We start from the raw sequence: 16071 nt of genomic DNA on the forward strand, positions 1-16071 counted from the left end.
TTAGTGAATACTTCAAAACTTTAATTGCAGCGACAATCTTGATCAAAGAGGTACCTTTGAACTGCTTTCTTGCTCATTATGACGAAGGAGAAATCCCCTTTGACGTTGTTTTTTAAGTCGACAAATTACGCTCAAAGCACCAACTCTGTCTATAATAACGCTGGTGCAGTATAAATTCAGAAATCGTTGAGGCGCAAGGAAGCAATGGAAGATAGGGCAAACTGAAAGAAAACTTATGAAAATAGCCATGACATCTGCATATATTTCTAGCGAGGACACCTATTCATGTATATCCATGGAGTCATCATCTGAGTCATCATCTGATGATTTGGGTGTCAACGATCGACGAAAGTCAAAATCTTTAAGGCGGCGGCCTCTGATTTGGCCCTCAAAAAGAGCAAATGTTATTTTTGATTCATTAGATAGGCGACATGAAAAGAAATTTAAAAACCGGGAGGGGGCTTTATTCATAAACGAAGTGAAGGGGCACCATCATATCGCACTGCCCCAGACGATGCACCATCTTGCAGGGGTTTCATTAAGTTTTGAAGTAGGGGGCCAGATTGGAAAAGTGCGCGGCTTGCAGCTGCCATGACCACAAAGCGGTCGTCGTTGGGGGAGGGTCCGGGAGGGGGTGTCCGGCCGAAGGCCGGGAACCCTGAAAATGAGCTAAAATTCACTTTTTACAGCTCGCAGTCACTTGAATTTCTAGTATTTTCAGGAGAATTGTCAGCAGTGTTCCAGGGCAATTTGTGTTCATATCATAAAAAGCCGTTTCCTTGGAGATTAGGCCTAAATATGATAATTCATAATTGAAAATGATAAATGTAGTAATGTTGACGATATTTTGAACAAAGGAAACTGAAGTCTTTAGAGCCTCTATACTTTTAGGAGGTAAACTATGATAATTCACAATTATTAATGATATAAATTTGATATGTAGATGATATTATACTGTGTTACATCTGGACATGGCGATAGGGAATTCCCCCTCTGTTGAAATGTTGGCACCCCCCAGTTTATTTGTCAAAGGGGACCACTCCCCCCGATGAAATGGTGCCAGTCACACCTTAGAGGTACAAGTAGAACACATGAACTGGTGAAATGCCCCCGAAATTTTCTGGTAAAGGGGGAAAATCCCCCTTGTTGATGCAATCCTGGATGAAACACTCATATTTCAAGCACAGTAAATGAGAAACTTTTCATTAATGAATAATGTTATGCTTAAATTAAGAACTACGATGTTTGGTTGTGAGAGTAACCGGTCAATTTCGCCGGCTACCGGCTCTTAATGAAACCCCTGTCTTGGGCAGTCATTAATTTTCCTGAAGTATAAATTTGATAATCTATTTAACTTATTATTGTTTTTAGTATTTTGAAATTGAGTACAGGTAACAAGTCAAGCGAAGGACCTTTCATAGGTCTTTTTGTGGGGTTATCTCATTCGAACGAGGATTCAGACCTGCCCAACACTCAGGAGGTAAAGTTTGCGTAGCAGCAGTAGGCCTATACTAGGCCGTTCGATCACTGTCATGAGCTCTCGACACATCCCTACACGTAGCCGTGCGATTTTTCCGGCAAATGTCACGAAAACCCGCTCGTTTTGTCTATTTTTTCCTGTAATTTGAGTATTTCTTGCCACGTATTACTAGAAGAAGTTAGCAATTGTGATCAACAATGGGCCGTGAGTTAAGTCTGTCGCGGGGCCGGTACGTTGTGGGCCGAATTCTTTCATATTCGTGGACGTCAACGCAGTGTCTATGGTCAATACGATGACCGTTCTCCCTTATCGAAGCACGAACAGCATCTCCCGTGTCCTGCTCCTGCTTTCCGATCATGGTGTGTAGTTTATGTGTGAGGCATTCTGCTTGTTGCTGGCCTAAATATATATAAATACAATGTTGATAATTTTATTGCTGTTTTATTGCTGTAATGTACATAGCACTGTATACAACCGACGTGACCGCATGCGATCAAAGCCAATTTGTTCACAGTAACTTCATGCAGTAGACTCGGCGACATAATGTGCCCAGTGTATTGTCTCAATGTTCGTAGCCTTACATGAGTTTATAAATATAAATACACCACAAAAGTTCGTTTCCGCATGATCTTGAGTCTCACAAAGGAGTTTACAAATGGAGGAATCGCTTCCATCTCCCTCTGATTGAAGTTGAAAAGGCTAATGTTTACAAAACCTTATGTTTATCAACAAAAAAGTCGCGCACGCGCAGCGCGACGAACACCGCCCTTTAATATTTACTATCCTTTGCGAAAACCAAAAAAAGTATCAAGTCTGACAACACACCAACTGCATAGCCAGCGCCAACACTTATTTAGAGTTCTGGATTTAACATCGTTGATAGTCTTTTGTGGTTATGATTTGGTACTGTTTTCCGCGTAAACAATGCGGTGGTTTCCTGCTTTCCTGTTGTCAAGGACTAACCTTGATTCTGGTTTTATTGTATTTACATTTCTATGACGTCATAAAGCACAAATATAAAGACTATTTAATCTATGAAAGAGTAGATAGCACCTTTGACCATCACCTTGTGATGCAAGGTCGCCAGACGTAACTTTATAACTTTATGTTCTACAGACAGAGAGATCAATAATAAAATATTGGAATCATGGCAAATCATGGAAAACCATGTCAAAGAGATTCCCTTGCCGATAAGACGTGGCAACCAAATCATCTGAAGCGGGATATTATTTTGGTTTAAATCATCTGAGATATTTAAACCGGAGTACCAGCCCCTACCCCCACCCCTCCGGGGGTGGGTTCCTATAGAAAGGGTGTAAGGGTATGTACCGCCCGAATGAGTCACTTTTTACGAAAAATAACCAAACATGGGTTGATTTTTCATCCGAAAAAAACGCACGGGTCGATAACAAAACAAACGTCCAATGGTTTAGAAAAAGTTTCACATGCAACAGAATAGACATGGTTCAAGCCGCTGAATTAAGAAAAATCATTTGTAATATATTCTCTTGTTTCTCTCCTATTTCATATAAATATGTTTTGAATTTGGCAGCCCAGGCCAGGTTTTCCTGGCGATTGGACCCGTTACCTTTGAGTCTGCACAGTAGTGAGTTGGGGGGGGGGACTCCCCTGTATAGCGTTCACCCAACTCACGCGCTTCACATAAAAACAGAACACAAATCGTCGCGTTCACCCCACTAAGACATTCACAAATCACAGACTTCAACCAAGTCTAGTTCTAGCAACAGAATAAAGGTGAAAATTCCCAAAATTTGTCGAACAAAATCCCTAACAATGAGTCATACTTTTGGAATATACATGCGTAGATGTTTTCAACTTGGATGGCACACCCCGAATGAAAATATCAGGAGTATCCCCTTGGGTACCAGCATCACAGCATTAATTCTCTGCTAAAGATATCACACGGCTTACCTTTGAGGTGATGATTTTGTGACGATCTTTGTTCAAATTTCAAGAAAATCAAAGTAACCGAAACTGAATGTATGCAAGATCAAGGCAATAATGGACAGCGGTATGTATGATAATAGGATGGTATGCACCTCTCGCCATCATTCGCTAACTGCTACACGCAGCTACCAAGTGCTGTACATTCACTGATGATGTCATAGGTGTCAATAAGCTTGTTTATACTTGCTTGGAATATTTAAAACAGTTACTATAGAGTTTGCCTATTCAGTCGGTCACCAAATAGTGACAACGTTATTACGAAAAGCGAAGAACTGAAAATATATTATTGCGTTGCAGGAAGTGTTACATGTATATCTTTCTAGAAGAAGACACGATTTCGCTCTCTGTCTTCAGAATGATGTGTACACAGTACATGAACATGATTGCTGCTACGTGAAACCGTATCAGAGAAATTCTACAGTGTCTTTGTAGTTCCAGTACACCTAACAGGTGGTACATAAACACCCAATTCTATCATTGTGGTGGGTTAACACAGTCCTAGTCTCTGCCTCCCCCCCTTTGTGTGAAACTGTAGTAAGACTTATAAAGCGTACAATATTTATCAATTAAATTTTTAACTATAATGGCTTCATGTCTTTTGCAAGACTTGCTGTTTGGAAAAGGGCAGTCTCAAATGTAGAAATCCTCATGTAAGTTTGTCTCAGTCCTGCGTGTTAGGTCGCAAACAATGTAACGCTATTCCTGTACACCAGATACTACACGTTCATGGATAACATTAGGACTGAAGATACCACAGAAGTTGTCATGACGATGACAGATGTGATCACATGACCAGCACTACCTTGGTACTTATCGGCATTGCAAAGTGTTGAATCGCAACACGATGTTACTGAGCCTATGGAGAAATTTTAAAAAGAGAAAAAACACAGAGAATTTAAAGGCTTACGACATCTAGTATCTTAGTATATTCAAAACGTCCCTAGAGTAGCGAAAGGACTTTAAGGAATTAGCACATACATAATAATTATTGGGTATGAAAAACTGCCAAGGCCACAATATGAACATTCTGAATTAGCTCAGCAACAAAACAGTCTCTCTCGTCTGTCAGCTGTGATACATTACTAATGTTGACAATTGTGATATACAAATAGACATACCTGTACCACCGAAGGTTTCATCATACGCTGTACATACAGGATTACATTCCCTGATGACCTCAGTGACCTGTTCATCCACATAACTCACCTTTGTCTACAGGTATAGAAAAATTTTAAGAAAATTAACATGAAAACTCTATTGTACTCTATAGTTTGTCAACAATGAATATGCTTTCTATAAATAAAAAAATACTGAAAGTACGTAAATACATGCATAAACATACATACATACATACATACATACATACATACATACATCGGGGTTTTCCTTAAATTTTTGATCAACAGGCGAAAAAGAATATCAACAGGCTAGTGATGCGGTGGCCTATTGTCACTGCGGCATTGGCAGAGGAGTGAGCTCGAAGGGGGAGGGGGTGTTCCCCCTCTCGAAAAGGGGTTCTTGAGATTATAGGGTTTTTAGAGGCTATTTTGAGCCCTTCTGTACACGTTTTAAAACACTTTTAAGGATTGTCATAAGTAATTTGTTAAATTTTAGAGTAATTTTGAACCTTTCGAGAGGGGGCACACCCCTCCTTTCGAGCTCATCCCTCTGCCGATGCCGCAGTGACTACCGCAACAGTTCATGTAGCCTGTCTATATTCTTTTCCGCCTGTTGATCAAAAATTCGATGAAAGCCCTGCATACATCCATACATCCATACATACACATACATACATACATACATACGCACACATACACAATTGCACACACATACATAAATTCCGAAAGTCTGTCAACTTACAGAACATTTACTACAGATTGATTGCACAGATTCAACGAAGGTGGCGCTGTTTGGCTCAAGACAGTTGTCATCGTGTGGATATGTACATACATAGCATCGATTGGCTTGTTCAGAATTGTGTAAACCTGAAACACAGAAACGACAGGAAAAGGCCATATATTCAGCTTTGTGAAGGAGAGAAAGGTACAGTAGAAAATTTATGGCATCTATTTGAAAACGTATTAATAAAATTTGTAAACACCGTCCTGCAAGTACAAGGAGGGACCGTGTGAAAAAAATCACATTAAACTTTTGTCTAGGGGAGTCCATGATGAAAGTAAGATAAAATTTTATTGCATTTTGAGAAAAAGTAGAATTCTCAAAGACAAAGGTATAGATAGGGCTTTTAAAATTCAGTATGATTAAGTCTTTAAAATTCACCATGATGTGACAATGCAAGTAATCTTGCTTTCCTGTTAATGAAATTCAGAAGCGTTATCGATATGGATTGGTGCAGTCTTTGTCGTTGTCCAGAATGTATTTTTAAATCACACATTAGGCTATTAGAAGATCGTGATGTTCCAATCTTTCGCTTTTGATCTTTGTTAAATACCACACATTATGATTGCAACAAATTTACTATGTCGCAGATACCTACTCAACGCCGAAGCATCTTGATTATTGCAGAGATTTTCATTACAACAGCTTGTCTCCGTGCCTAGTGATGAAAGATACCTCATGTGAAAATCTAACGGTAACTTTGCCTAACTAAACGTCAAAGAATGAAATAGAAACAATTTTAAAATAGGCAGATTTACATTATGAAACAAAATTCATGTCAATATTCTCTAATATGGTTCTCAAATATCGACAATTACATTGATCTTCTTCGGATCTGAAAGTTGTTTATTTGTAAAATGTCTGGCGATTTACAAACCATGTCATAGCAGAAACGGACAGTCCACCGTCAGTCGGTCAGTCCACTCAACGGACAGTCCACTCAACAAATGAAAGAATCAGGTGATAAATGTATCCCTGTAGACTTTATGAAAATGTTTACCATGAATAGGGTGGTTCCAAAAACAGTATAGTTAAATGTTTGTCGAACAAGTACTGGTGTCATGCAGCAAGAGGTGTATTGTGCTATGCAATAGGATTTGTAGCAAATGTTTCTGATAAAATAGGCCTCCATATGGCGCATATTGATATAGGACCTGCCCTGAAGTCATACTGAATTGCCTGTCAACATTCTAAGTTATTTTTACATCGTCGTATGAAGAAGACAGATCGTTTCACTTTTGTGACATTTTGAATGTTCAAAAACAAATATACACCTGTCTGAGAATCAAAATTTTGGAACTATTGACGACAGCAAATCAAGCGGATTGACAACACGTTTCGTAGTGTTGCTGCCTTTACCGTGCGTTTTGCAAGATATGTCTTGTTGTCAAGAACAACATTTTTGGGAAACTCATGAAATTTTGAATAATATCTTCAACTTTATCCTCTTCTTCCCCCTTTAATTCAGTTTGGATAACTTTCCAGAAGTCTATATTCCAAGACACTTACCTGATCCCAATACAAAACTCCCCCCTGTCTCTCTGCATGGGTTTCCACAGCCACGACTGACGGCCGTCAGGTGATTCGTCACGTATTCAGCAACAGTCTACGGGGACAATGTCATAAATGTTTGAAGTCTGAAAAATCAGTAGGGTTAAGTATTCTATCGATTAAAAGTATATCTTAGATGAAGTCTGGAGAGTGGCAACCTTAATTAAAGAAGGCATTGATACATGTTACTAATATCTAGCAAATGTAGCCGGGCGTTTTATTTTATTGAATGAATCAAGATATATGAGTACGCAAATACCTTTGACCTTTCAAAATTACATAATATTGCACAGGCGAAGTAGGCATTATTTTTGTTTACTTTTCCTCATATGACCAAAAGTTAATTATAAATATTCAAATTATTAATATGAATGTGCTCACCTCACTTTTCAACTGGGTTTTATTTTTGCTACAATAAACACATTTTATTTACAAATTAAACTTACAAAATTTGGAAATATTCCGAAAATCTGTCGGGAACAGGGTGTGTGACTGTGAGTCTCACATTTTGCCTAAACCAATTTATGATTACCATAGACTTTATTGAGATGCTCGAAACACGTTATCTATAGCGCCATCGCTGAGAATACCGTGCTTGTAATAACGTTTACCCAAGCTTGGAGAACTCAGACAAAACTACACAGTGATATGTTTGCGGTTCATATGAACAACAACTGGAAATTAATTCTGATAAATCAAAATTATTCGATCAAAGTTCTGAGTTTGTCTGAAAATGGTCCTAAAGAAACAGTAATATTTGACTGTATGAGTTCTTAACTTTTCACCCAAGTAAATGGTACGACCTGTCATTCATATTGGGATGGACTTGTTCAGTTAGGTTAAAGGTCTTGCGATGAGGGCATGCATGCAACTTGCGTTACAAAACATCATTACTTTATACTCGGAAAATACCAATCTGATGTTTATATAGGTATAACCATTGAACACTTCGACCTATCATGATCTACATGTACGAATGTACCATTGTAGATATTTAAGAAGCGGTATTTTGTAAACGACGATAAGATATACGAAGGTATATTAAAATGTTAGATTTTGAAGAAATAATCTTTACACAGAATTCGTGGTTGGTAAGGGTTTACCGTTTGTAATCGGAACTCGCTATCTGGCATGAGAGGTCGGACTAGCTGAAATATTCCTAACTACATTATTTAAAATTGTGTTTTCTGCGCGATGTCGTTTTTGTATCAGTTGTAAGTGTATTATTGTATCTTTCATGCACGATATTTATTTTTTTTCTGATACAATAAGATACCTTGTTAAAGGAATTAACACTGCACGTCCGGCCAGAATAAAACCATAGACGGTAGAAGCGAGATATTTCTCATTAACGTATATGGTACATCAAGGATGGATGCAAACAAGTTTGCCTCCTATTTGCGGATATTTTATGGTAGTCTATCTTGCAACAGCAATATGGATTCAGAGAAAAGATTTTGTAAAGACTGTACGCAACCGCCCACGGTGCTATATTTTTAAACAATATACGTGTGTAAATACATGTGTCTGGGCCCTAGTAGGCTGTGATATCGATATCGCGACCGACGCAACCATCAGAAAAACAAAGTTCAAGAACTCGTACCTTGCATTGCCCAGTACATAATATAACATCGATGTCCTCTTTTAGGTTCGCACAATTCTCGTTCGACGATGACTTCGAGTCACAGCTATAGCAGTCTAGGCTAAATCCTCGTGCTAAAATGCAAAAAGGTACGATCATGTTGTCAACGGACAGTGTGTGGACCAGAAAGCAGCATGAACTGATATGATAATGAAACAGTACGGCTTCTCACACAGCTGTCGTGTTACAGCAGCAACAACCATATTTGTGACAGCCATAATTGTGGTCGTCCCAGATGTTGTTACATCATCGAGCAATAAAACCAATCTTCAGTAAAAAATAGCATTGATGTACCGTGCGGTTCTGCAGTAGTTAGTTATGTGTTTTATGTGATATTATATATAGATAGCACAAACTGTCCTATTTTGAATAAATATCTCATTGCTATTTATAATCCAACACTTACCCTCATTTACTGACGGTACATGGAAAATGTTAAGCACAGTAAAGGCGAGTGTGAACATAGATAGAGCGGTGTTTAGTGTACAACATGTTGCCACATGACATATCTATGCTACACCTAAAACATTACCTCATATCAGCTTTGTGGCTTTCTCCTATTTGTTTTTGAGCATACACACTATCAATGACAAGCTACAAAACTGTACATTTACTTACCACAGATGACTGCAAAGAGCAAGATTGACCATGAAGTCTTCCGCAGCAGGTTCATCGTCCTAATCGCTGTCGTCTGGCGAAGGAAAATAAATACCAGTAACATTTTCAACACTACCAATTAAATGTGTGTCGGGGAAATTTCGCACCGGAGATAGAAAGAGAAAATGCCGAGAAAGGAGATAAATAAGGGATTGTAACGTCCAATTAGACTTACTTATTCATGAGGAGACTGCTTTCCGACGGCAATTACACTCAAGATCCATGCGCTCCTGGTAGGAAAACGGCTTGTAGGCTGACTGATTATTCGTCACGGCTAAGTGATGTATTGGCAGATGGGGCAGAACATATAGATAAATTATGTGGTGGCGTTGGCTGACGTCACATTTGTTGACTGTAGTAACGACAACAGATTTTATGGACTATGTACATTTGTATATTATATCTTTATTCTGGATTTTATAATATAATAGCTACTAACTTTTATATTATCGATATTACCGTTTTGCCAGCATCGTTCTTAAATAAAAGAACAATACTGACAAAATGGACGAGCGTATCAATTTAAAGGAGGAAGACACACACATTATTTTGTCATTTTACATATACATGTACATGTAGGCCTATTTACTTACTTAACATACATATATTTCAGTATACATTAGACATAGAAAAAACACAGAGACATGACTTACATACACAATGTAGATACAGACGGACAGTAATTAGATTTTCATACATGCATATTATATACATTGATATAGACATACTGCACGTGCATACAGAGAGAGAGAGAGAGAGAGAGAGAGAGAGAGAGAGAGAGAGAGAGCAATTTTCCGATCTCCTTTCAGAATAGAGAAAAAAATGTGCATTTAATATCCTTCCAATTCGCATGATCTATTATAGATCTACGCGCCATTTGCCAATCGACTATTCAACAGAAGTGCTAACACGGACGATTCAATTATTTATACCTCTATATCATTATAACGATAAAAATGGCAAATCTAAGTGTACGTTGGTAATTAATGATTTCATTCTTGCTTCATGTACCTTTGAACGATTATAGTTTAATGTCTGATGTGATATTTACAGTAGAATGCACCTCGGAGACAGACATTTCAATTCTCACATATCCCCAGTATATTTCTGGTCTGCTACATTTTGGGGATCATTTGAAGCTATTTGAGAAAATTATCGTAGTCTTAGTTTCAACATAGAGTTAATACTTGATTGGCGGCCACTTTGAATCTGTAAAAAAGATAAATTGGGTAATGTTTTCCATTGTTCCAAAATGATGCACGATGACAGTGGTTCTAATCTTTTTTTTGTGAGTGAAAGCACCGTCCCTCCACTTGGTGTGTCAGCTTCAGTTACTGCAAGCATTACGATCCAGACTGATACCTGAACTTGTAATTCCCCTAACTACGAGCGACAAGTTTGTGGAGAATCCGGGTAGATGAAGCAGCACGACTTTAGGATTCTGAGATCTGGTGGTAGATCTGGTATAGTAGAGTCAACGGACGACGTGTGTGTGAGGGATGGCAAACCCGGATGAAGGACCACTAAACCAGTAAATGGTGATATGTAGTGGCCCATCAAAGAAAATTTCACGATTTCAAAAGTGGTTGTATGTTGTGTGGCTTTGCCTATATGGACAAGTATAGCAGATGCTGTAATATCCAGATATGCAACTAAACTTTCAATCAGTATGGCCAAACGTATGTGTTAACGTCATGACCACCGCGTCATCAGTCCATGTAGACCACGTTTTGTTGTTGTGCATTAAATGCAGTATGACGAGCTGCCATGCCTGCAGACAGTCTGAGAGTTGTCGGATTTATTGAAGTACCAGACATTACAATGGCGACGAGATCGGGATAGAGAACAACTATAAATGTCCGGTGAGTGATCTGAACCATGATTTCTCAGAACTCCATTGAAGATTTGGCCGCAAATTAGAAAAGGCGATCACCCGAGCAGGACAATCTAAATCACGTGCAAGGGAACTATTTAGACAACGCAATGGTTGAAGCTCCCGCAGCGGTAACCGTAGTTACAGAAACTAGAAACCTAAAATGCCAACCGTTCGTACATACCGATGACCAGATTACTACTGGAAAAGCTTGGGAAGAATGGTTCGAGGGCATTGAGCGTGAATTCCGATATTTTAGGATAACGGAAGCGGTCGATAAGAAAGACGCCATGATAATCTATGGGGGAAAAGAAATAGCGAGACTCGAGAAAAGTTTACCCAACCCTACCACAGAAGGGCTCGATGTCTATGAAAAACTAAAAACGAAACTGAATGAATACTACACCCCAAAGAAAAACAAGCACCACGCGAGATATTTGTTTCTCAAGATGACCCCAACACCGAATGAAACAACAGTCGCGTACGCAGCCAGACTTAGAGAAAAAGCCAATAAGTGCGAGTTTGGTGCGAATTGTGAAGAGAGAATTTTAGAGCATATCATACAAACTATTGACAACTGTACCCTGATTCAGAAAGCTATAAATAAGAAGTGGTCACTGACACAACTTTTGACTGAGGCAGCCCAAATCGAAGATACATCACTTCAAATGCGTGATATGAAGCCAGTTGGAGAAAGATCTGTCGCAAAAATAAAGCAATATAGGCAACCCAAGAAACAAGGGAAATTTGAGAGGCGAAAACACACACCAGAAGGCAAACCATGTGGCTATTGCGGGCTAACTGGAGTACATAAAGAGGGACAGAACTGCCCTGCTTTCGGCAAACAGTGTAAGAAATGTCAGAAAAAGAACCACTTTGCTGCTGTATGCAGAACACGCTCAGATAGAGGAAATAAAGACACAGATAGTAAATACAGAAAGAACTCAGGTGACACACGCGGTACATACAAATACAGAAAACCGCAAAAGCAAATTAAGAAGACCAGCCTGGAGGAGAAAGATAACTCCACAAGCTCAGACGACGACTTCTTTGAACAAACAGTGAAGCACATCAAACGTATCAAAGGTATAACTAAGGCAAACCACTCAGGGAAAACTGTGAGAGTTAGAATAGACGATGTTGACACCCAAGTGGAACCTGACACGGGTGCAGAGGTCAATGTCATGGATGAACATCAGTTCAAGGCTTTACTGCATAGATCTAACCGAAGGCTTAAATTACAGACCAGCCACACAAAACTCAGTACTTTGCAAAGTCAGCTACCAGTCAAAGGGAAATTCAAAACTACCGTGCGAAACAAGACCTGTGGAGTAGAAACCAAATTCATCGTGGTTAGAGGTAGAATAAATTCACCACCACTCCTCAGCAGAAACACGCTCACTGAATTGGGCATGATGCAAATCAGACCGGATGGTTCTCTGGCAGGAATAAACAGTCTACGGATAAAAGAAACTTCAAATATCAAAACCGTTGTGAAGGACAGAACACTTGAAAGCCAAGTAAACAAAATAACAGATAAGTACCAGGATGTATTCAAGGGAATAGGAAGAATAAGAGATAACAAGAACAACCAAGAGATATATGCCAAGTTCAGCATGAAAAGAGAAGCAATACCAGTAGCACAGAGACCAAGACCTGTCGCGTACTACCTGCAGAAACCATTAAAGAAATGGTTAGAGCACTGTAAAGAAGAGGAAATATTTGAGGAAGTGCCACCAGGAGAGCCAGTGACATGGTGTTCACCTTTGGTTGTACAACCAAAACCAAGATTTTGTGAGACGTCACGAGATGAATTAGAGCCACACATGATCAGAGCCAGTGTTGATTTACGGGTACCAAAAAAGGTTCATGGAAAGAAACCGCATAACTCAAAGTCCAGTGGTTGAGGATTTTGAACACAAATTCAACGACTGCGTGATATTCTCAAAGCTTGACATGAGGCAAGGATACCACCAGCTACTCCTGGATCCAGAGTCAAGATCAGTGGCAACATTCAGCACACCTTGGGGCAATATGAGACCCAAACGACTAATCTTTGGAGCCAAGTCATCGCAAGATCTGTTCGATGAAACTATATACAGAATATTTGGTGACATACCAAGATGTCTCAATCAGCGAGATGATATCCTCTTAGGAGGCCGTTCAGTTGAAGAACACAATAAAACATTGGAAACAGTTCTGCAGAGGGCACAAGACTTCGGTATCACATTCAACCTTGACAAATGCCAATTTGGAGTTGAGGAGATTGAGCTTTACGGATACAGATTCACAAAAGACGGGTTGAAACCAACACCTGAGAAGGTACGAGCAGCGAAAGAATGTAAAGCACCAGCAACAGAGGAGGCAGTGAGAAGTTTCCTAGGAATGATAGGATACCTTTCAAAATTCATTCCGCGATACACCTCACTGACAGCACCCTTGAGGGAACTTACACACAAAGATGTCAAGTTCAGATGGGGACCTAAGGAAAACACAGCTTTCCAAAAACTCAAAGATAGTATCACAAATGAAGATACTATGGCTTACTTCAACCCATCAAGACCAATCACAGTTAGAGTAGAAGCAAGTTACCATGAAGGGCTATCAGCAGGACTATTCCAACAGAGTGAGAAAGGACTGCGACCTGTACACTTCATCAGTCGTACCATGACAAGTGCTGAGAAAAGATACAGCCAGACAGAAAAAGACGCACTAGCAGTCAAATGGGCAAAGAATAGATTCAGAACATATTTACTAGGAGCACCTAAATTCAAAATCATCACAGCACATAAACCACTCATCCCGATGTTCAACAAAGCTACAATGAAGCTACCACCAAGAATAGAGAAATGGGTAATGGAAATACAGGATGTAGATTATGAGTTACTCTATGAACCAGGAAAAGATGCTGCTGACCCACTAGATTTCCTGTCAAGACACCCATTACCAGAAACAGAAAGAAATGGTACAGAGAAAATCATCAAGAAAGTGATAGAGACAGAGCATGCAATTGTGATAGATAGAATAAAAGAAGAAACAAAAGCAGACAGCCAGCTACAGAAATTGAGCAAAGTAATACACAGAGGCAACTGGGAGATGCGAAAGAAAGACCCCGATATTAATCCATTCTACACGGTTAAACAAGAACTGAGCACAGCAGAAGACTTGATCTTCAGATTAAACTGTATTGTGATTCCTCAAAGTCTGCAGAGAAAAGTAATCAAAGCAGCACATAAGCTAGGTCACTTAGGCATGACCAAGACAAAGCAGATGTTGAGAGAGAAATACTGGTTTCCAATGATGAACAGCTATGTTGAAGAAATCATAGGCCAATGCTACGAATGCCAAGTAACAACCAAGCAACACAAACAAGAACCTATCAAGATGACACCTATACCTGAAAACCCATGGGAAGTGATATCAGTGGATTTTGGAGGGCCATACCCTGACGGTCACTACAACTTAGTAGCGATTGACAAAAGAACAAGATATCCAGAAGTGGAGACTGTATACTCAACTGCAGCAAAACCGACACAAAGAAAATTGAAGAAAATGTTTGCAACACACGGTATACCCTAGACTCTCCACAGTCGCTGTGCCTTGTTTTGTGCGCGCCAAAGTTGGGCCTGCATTCGAAGGCTACGCTGTGCAGCTGTGAGCACGCGCTGCCAGACACAGCGACTGTCAGTTCTTGCAAGTATATGAATATTCATAAGGGTAGTGACGTCAAAAGAAACACCTATCTAACGGGGTGGAGAGAATATATACTAGTAGCTGGTAGACCAATATACGCGGTATGTTTTTATTTTTTATTTTAAATTTTATTTGGCTATGGTACTTGTCATTTTTGTTTTGATTAACGGGTGTGTGGAGTTCTATAAAGTACCCGGATCAGGCAGAAATCCGACCGGTCGCTTGCAAGAACGTCCAGACCCTGGGATTCGCGTCGCGTCTCTGAAGGGCGCGCGCGTGCAACTGACTGACACTGGGAAGAACGCGAATCGCAGGGTCTCTGCCAGACTAGGTATACCCAGACAGCTAGAGAGTGACAATGGACCACCCTTCGACTCAGAAGAATTTGCCAGATTTGCTAAAGAAGAAGGATTCCATCACCACGCAGTAACTCCATAACATGCAAGAGCCAACGGAGAAGTTGAGAGCTTCATGAAAATGTTGAATAAAACAGAAAGAATTGCACACTTGAAAGGCAGAGATAGAGAAACAGCCATCCAAGACATGCTAAGTGGATACCTACGAAGCACTGATGAACCGACCTGTGAGAACCAGACTAGATTACCAATGCATCCAAGATCACAATCAGGAGGATAGAAAACAGATGATAATCAATGAGAGAGACAGAGAATATAAAGAGAAGATAAAAAAGGCTGCTGAGAACAGAAACACAAAACCACACAACTACATTGTGGGAGACTATGTACTACTGAAACAACAGAAGAAAAACAAATGGTCAACAGCCTATGAACCAGCATTCTATATAATATACAGTGTAGACGGATCAAGTATTGCAGCAAGACGAGTTACCGATGGAAGAGAAGTATATCGCGATGCAAGCAAATTCAAACTCGTAAATGCAGTGGTACAAAACCTAGATGAGAAAAACCTAGCAGAAAGGAAACTAGGAAAACCTGACACAGAAGACTGGCGAGAAAAAGCTCTACTGAAAACCAACCAGGATGAGGAAGAATTGAAACCACCTGATCAGCAACAAGAAATGGAATCAGTAGGCGATATCTCATGCAAACCAATGCCAGAACCAACCAAGTCACCAGAGAGGAGACTACGACCTCAGAGAGAACGCCGGCGACCAGCTTACTTGAAAGACTACTATGAATAGCAGGCAACGTGACAATATTCAGTTCTGCTATCAAAAGAGCAATACACATTTAACCAGTTCATATTTCAATTTTGTTTATTGTTCACATTCAAAATTAAAACTGTTTGAGAAAAAAAAGACCATGAGAAAATACCTCAGACTTTCAA

At 39.7% G+C, this 16071-nt stretch overlaps 1 protein-coding gene across 1 annotated transcript; it reads right to left on the minus strand.

Moving 5' to 3' along the window:
* Positions 1 to 3715: 3715 nt before the first annotated feature.
* Positions 3716 to 9483, minus strand: LOC139126363 (ly6/PLAUR domain-containing protein 3-like). The gene is made up of 8 exons (XM_070692433.1): positions 9373 to 9483; positions 9159 to 9231; positions 8502 to 8614; positions 6857 to 6953; positions 5946 to 6005; positions 5309 to 5433; positions 4567 to 4660; positions 3716 to 4304 (listed from the first exon to the last, which is right to left on the minus strand). Exons 2-8 carry the CDS (start codon positions 9211 to 9213, stop codon positions 4165 to 4167), a joined length of 684 nt encoding a protein of 227 aa, XP_070548534.1. The 5' UTR covers positions 9214 to 9231; positions 9373 to 9483; the 3' UTR covers positions 3716 to 4164.
* Between the last annotated feature and the right edge of the window lie 6588 nt (positions 9484 to 16071).

Source organism: Ptychodera flava (assembly GCF_041260155.1).
Source record: "Ptychodera flava strain L36383 chromosome 3 unlocalized genomic scaffold, AS_Pfla_20210202 Scaffold_27__1_contigs__length_13241970_pilon, whole genome shotgun sequence".
Taxonomy (NCBI): Eukaryota; Metazoa; Hemichordata; class Enteropneusta; family Ptychoderidae; genus Ptychodera; species Ptychodera flava.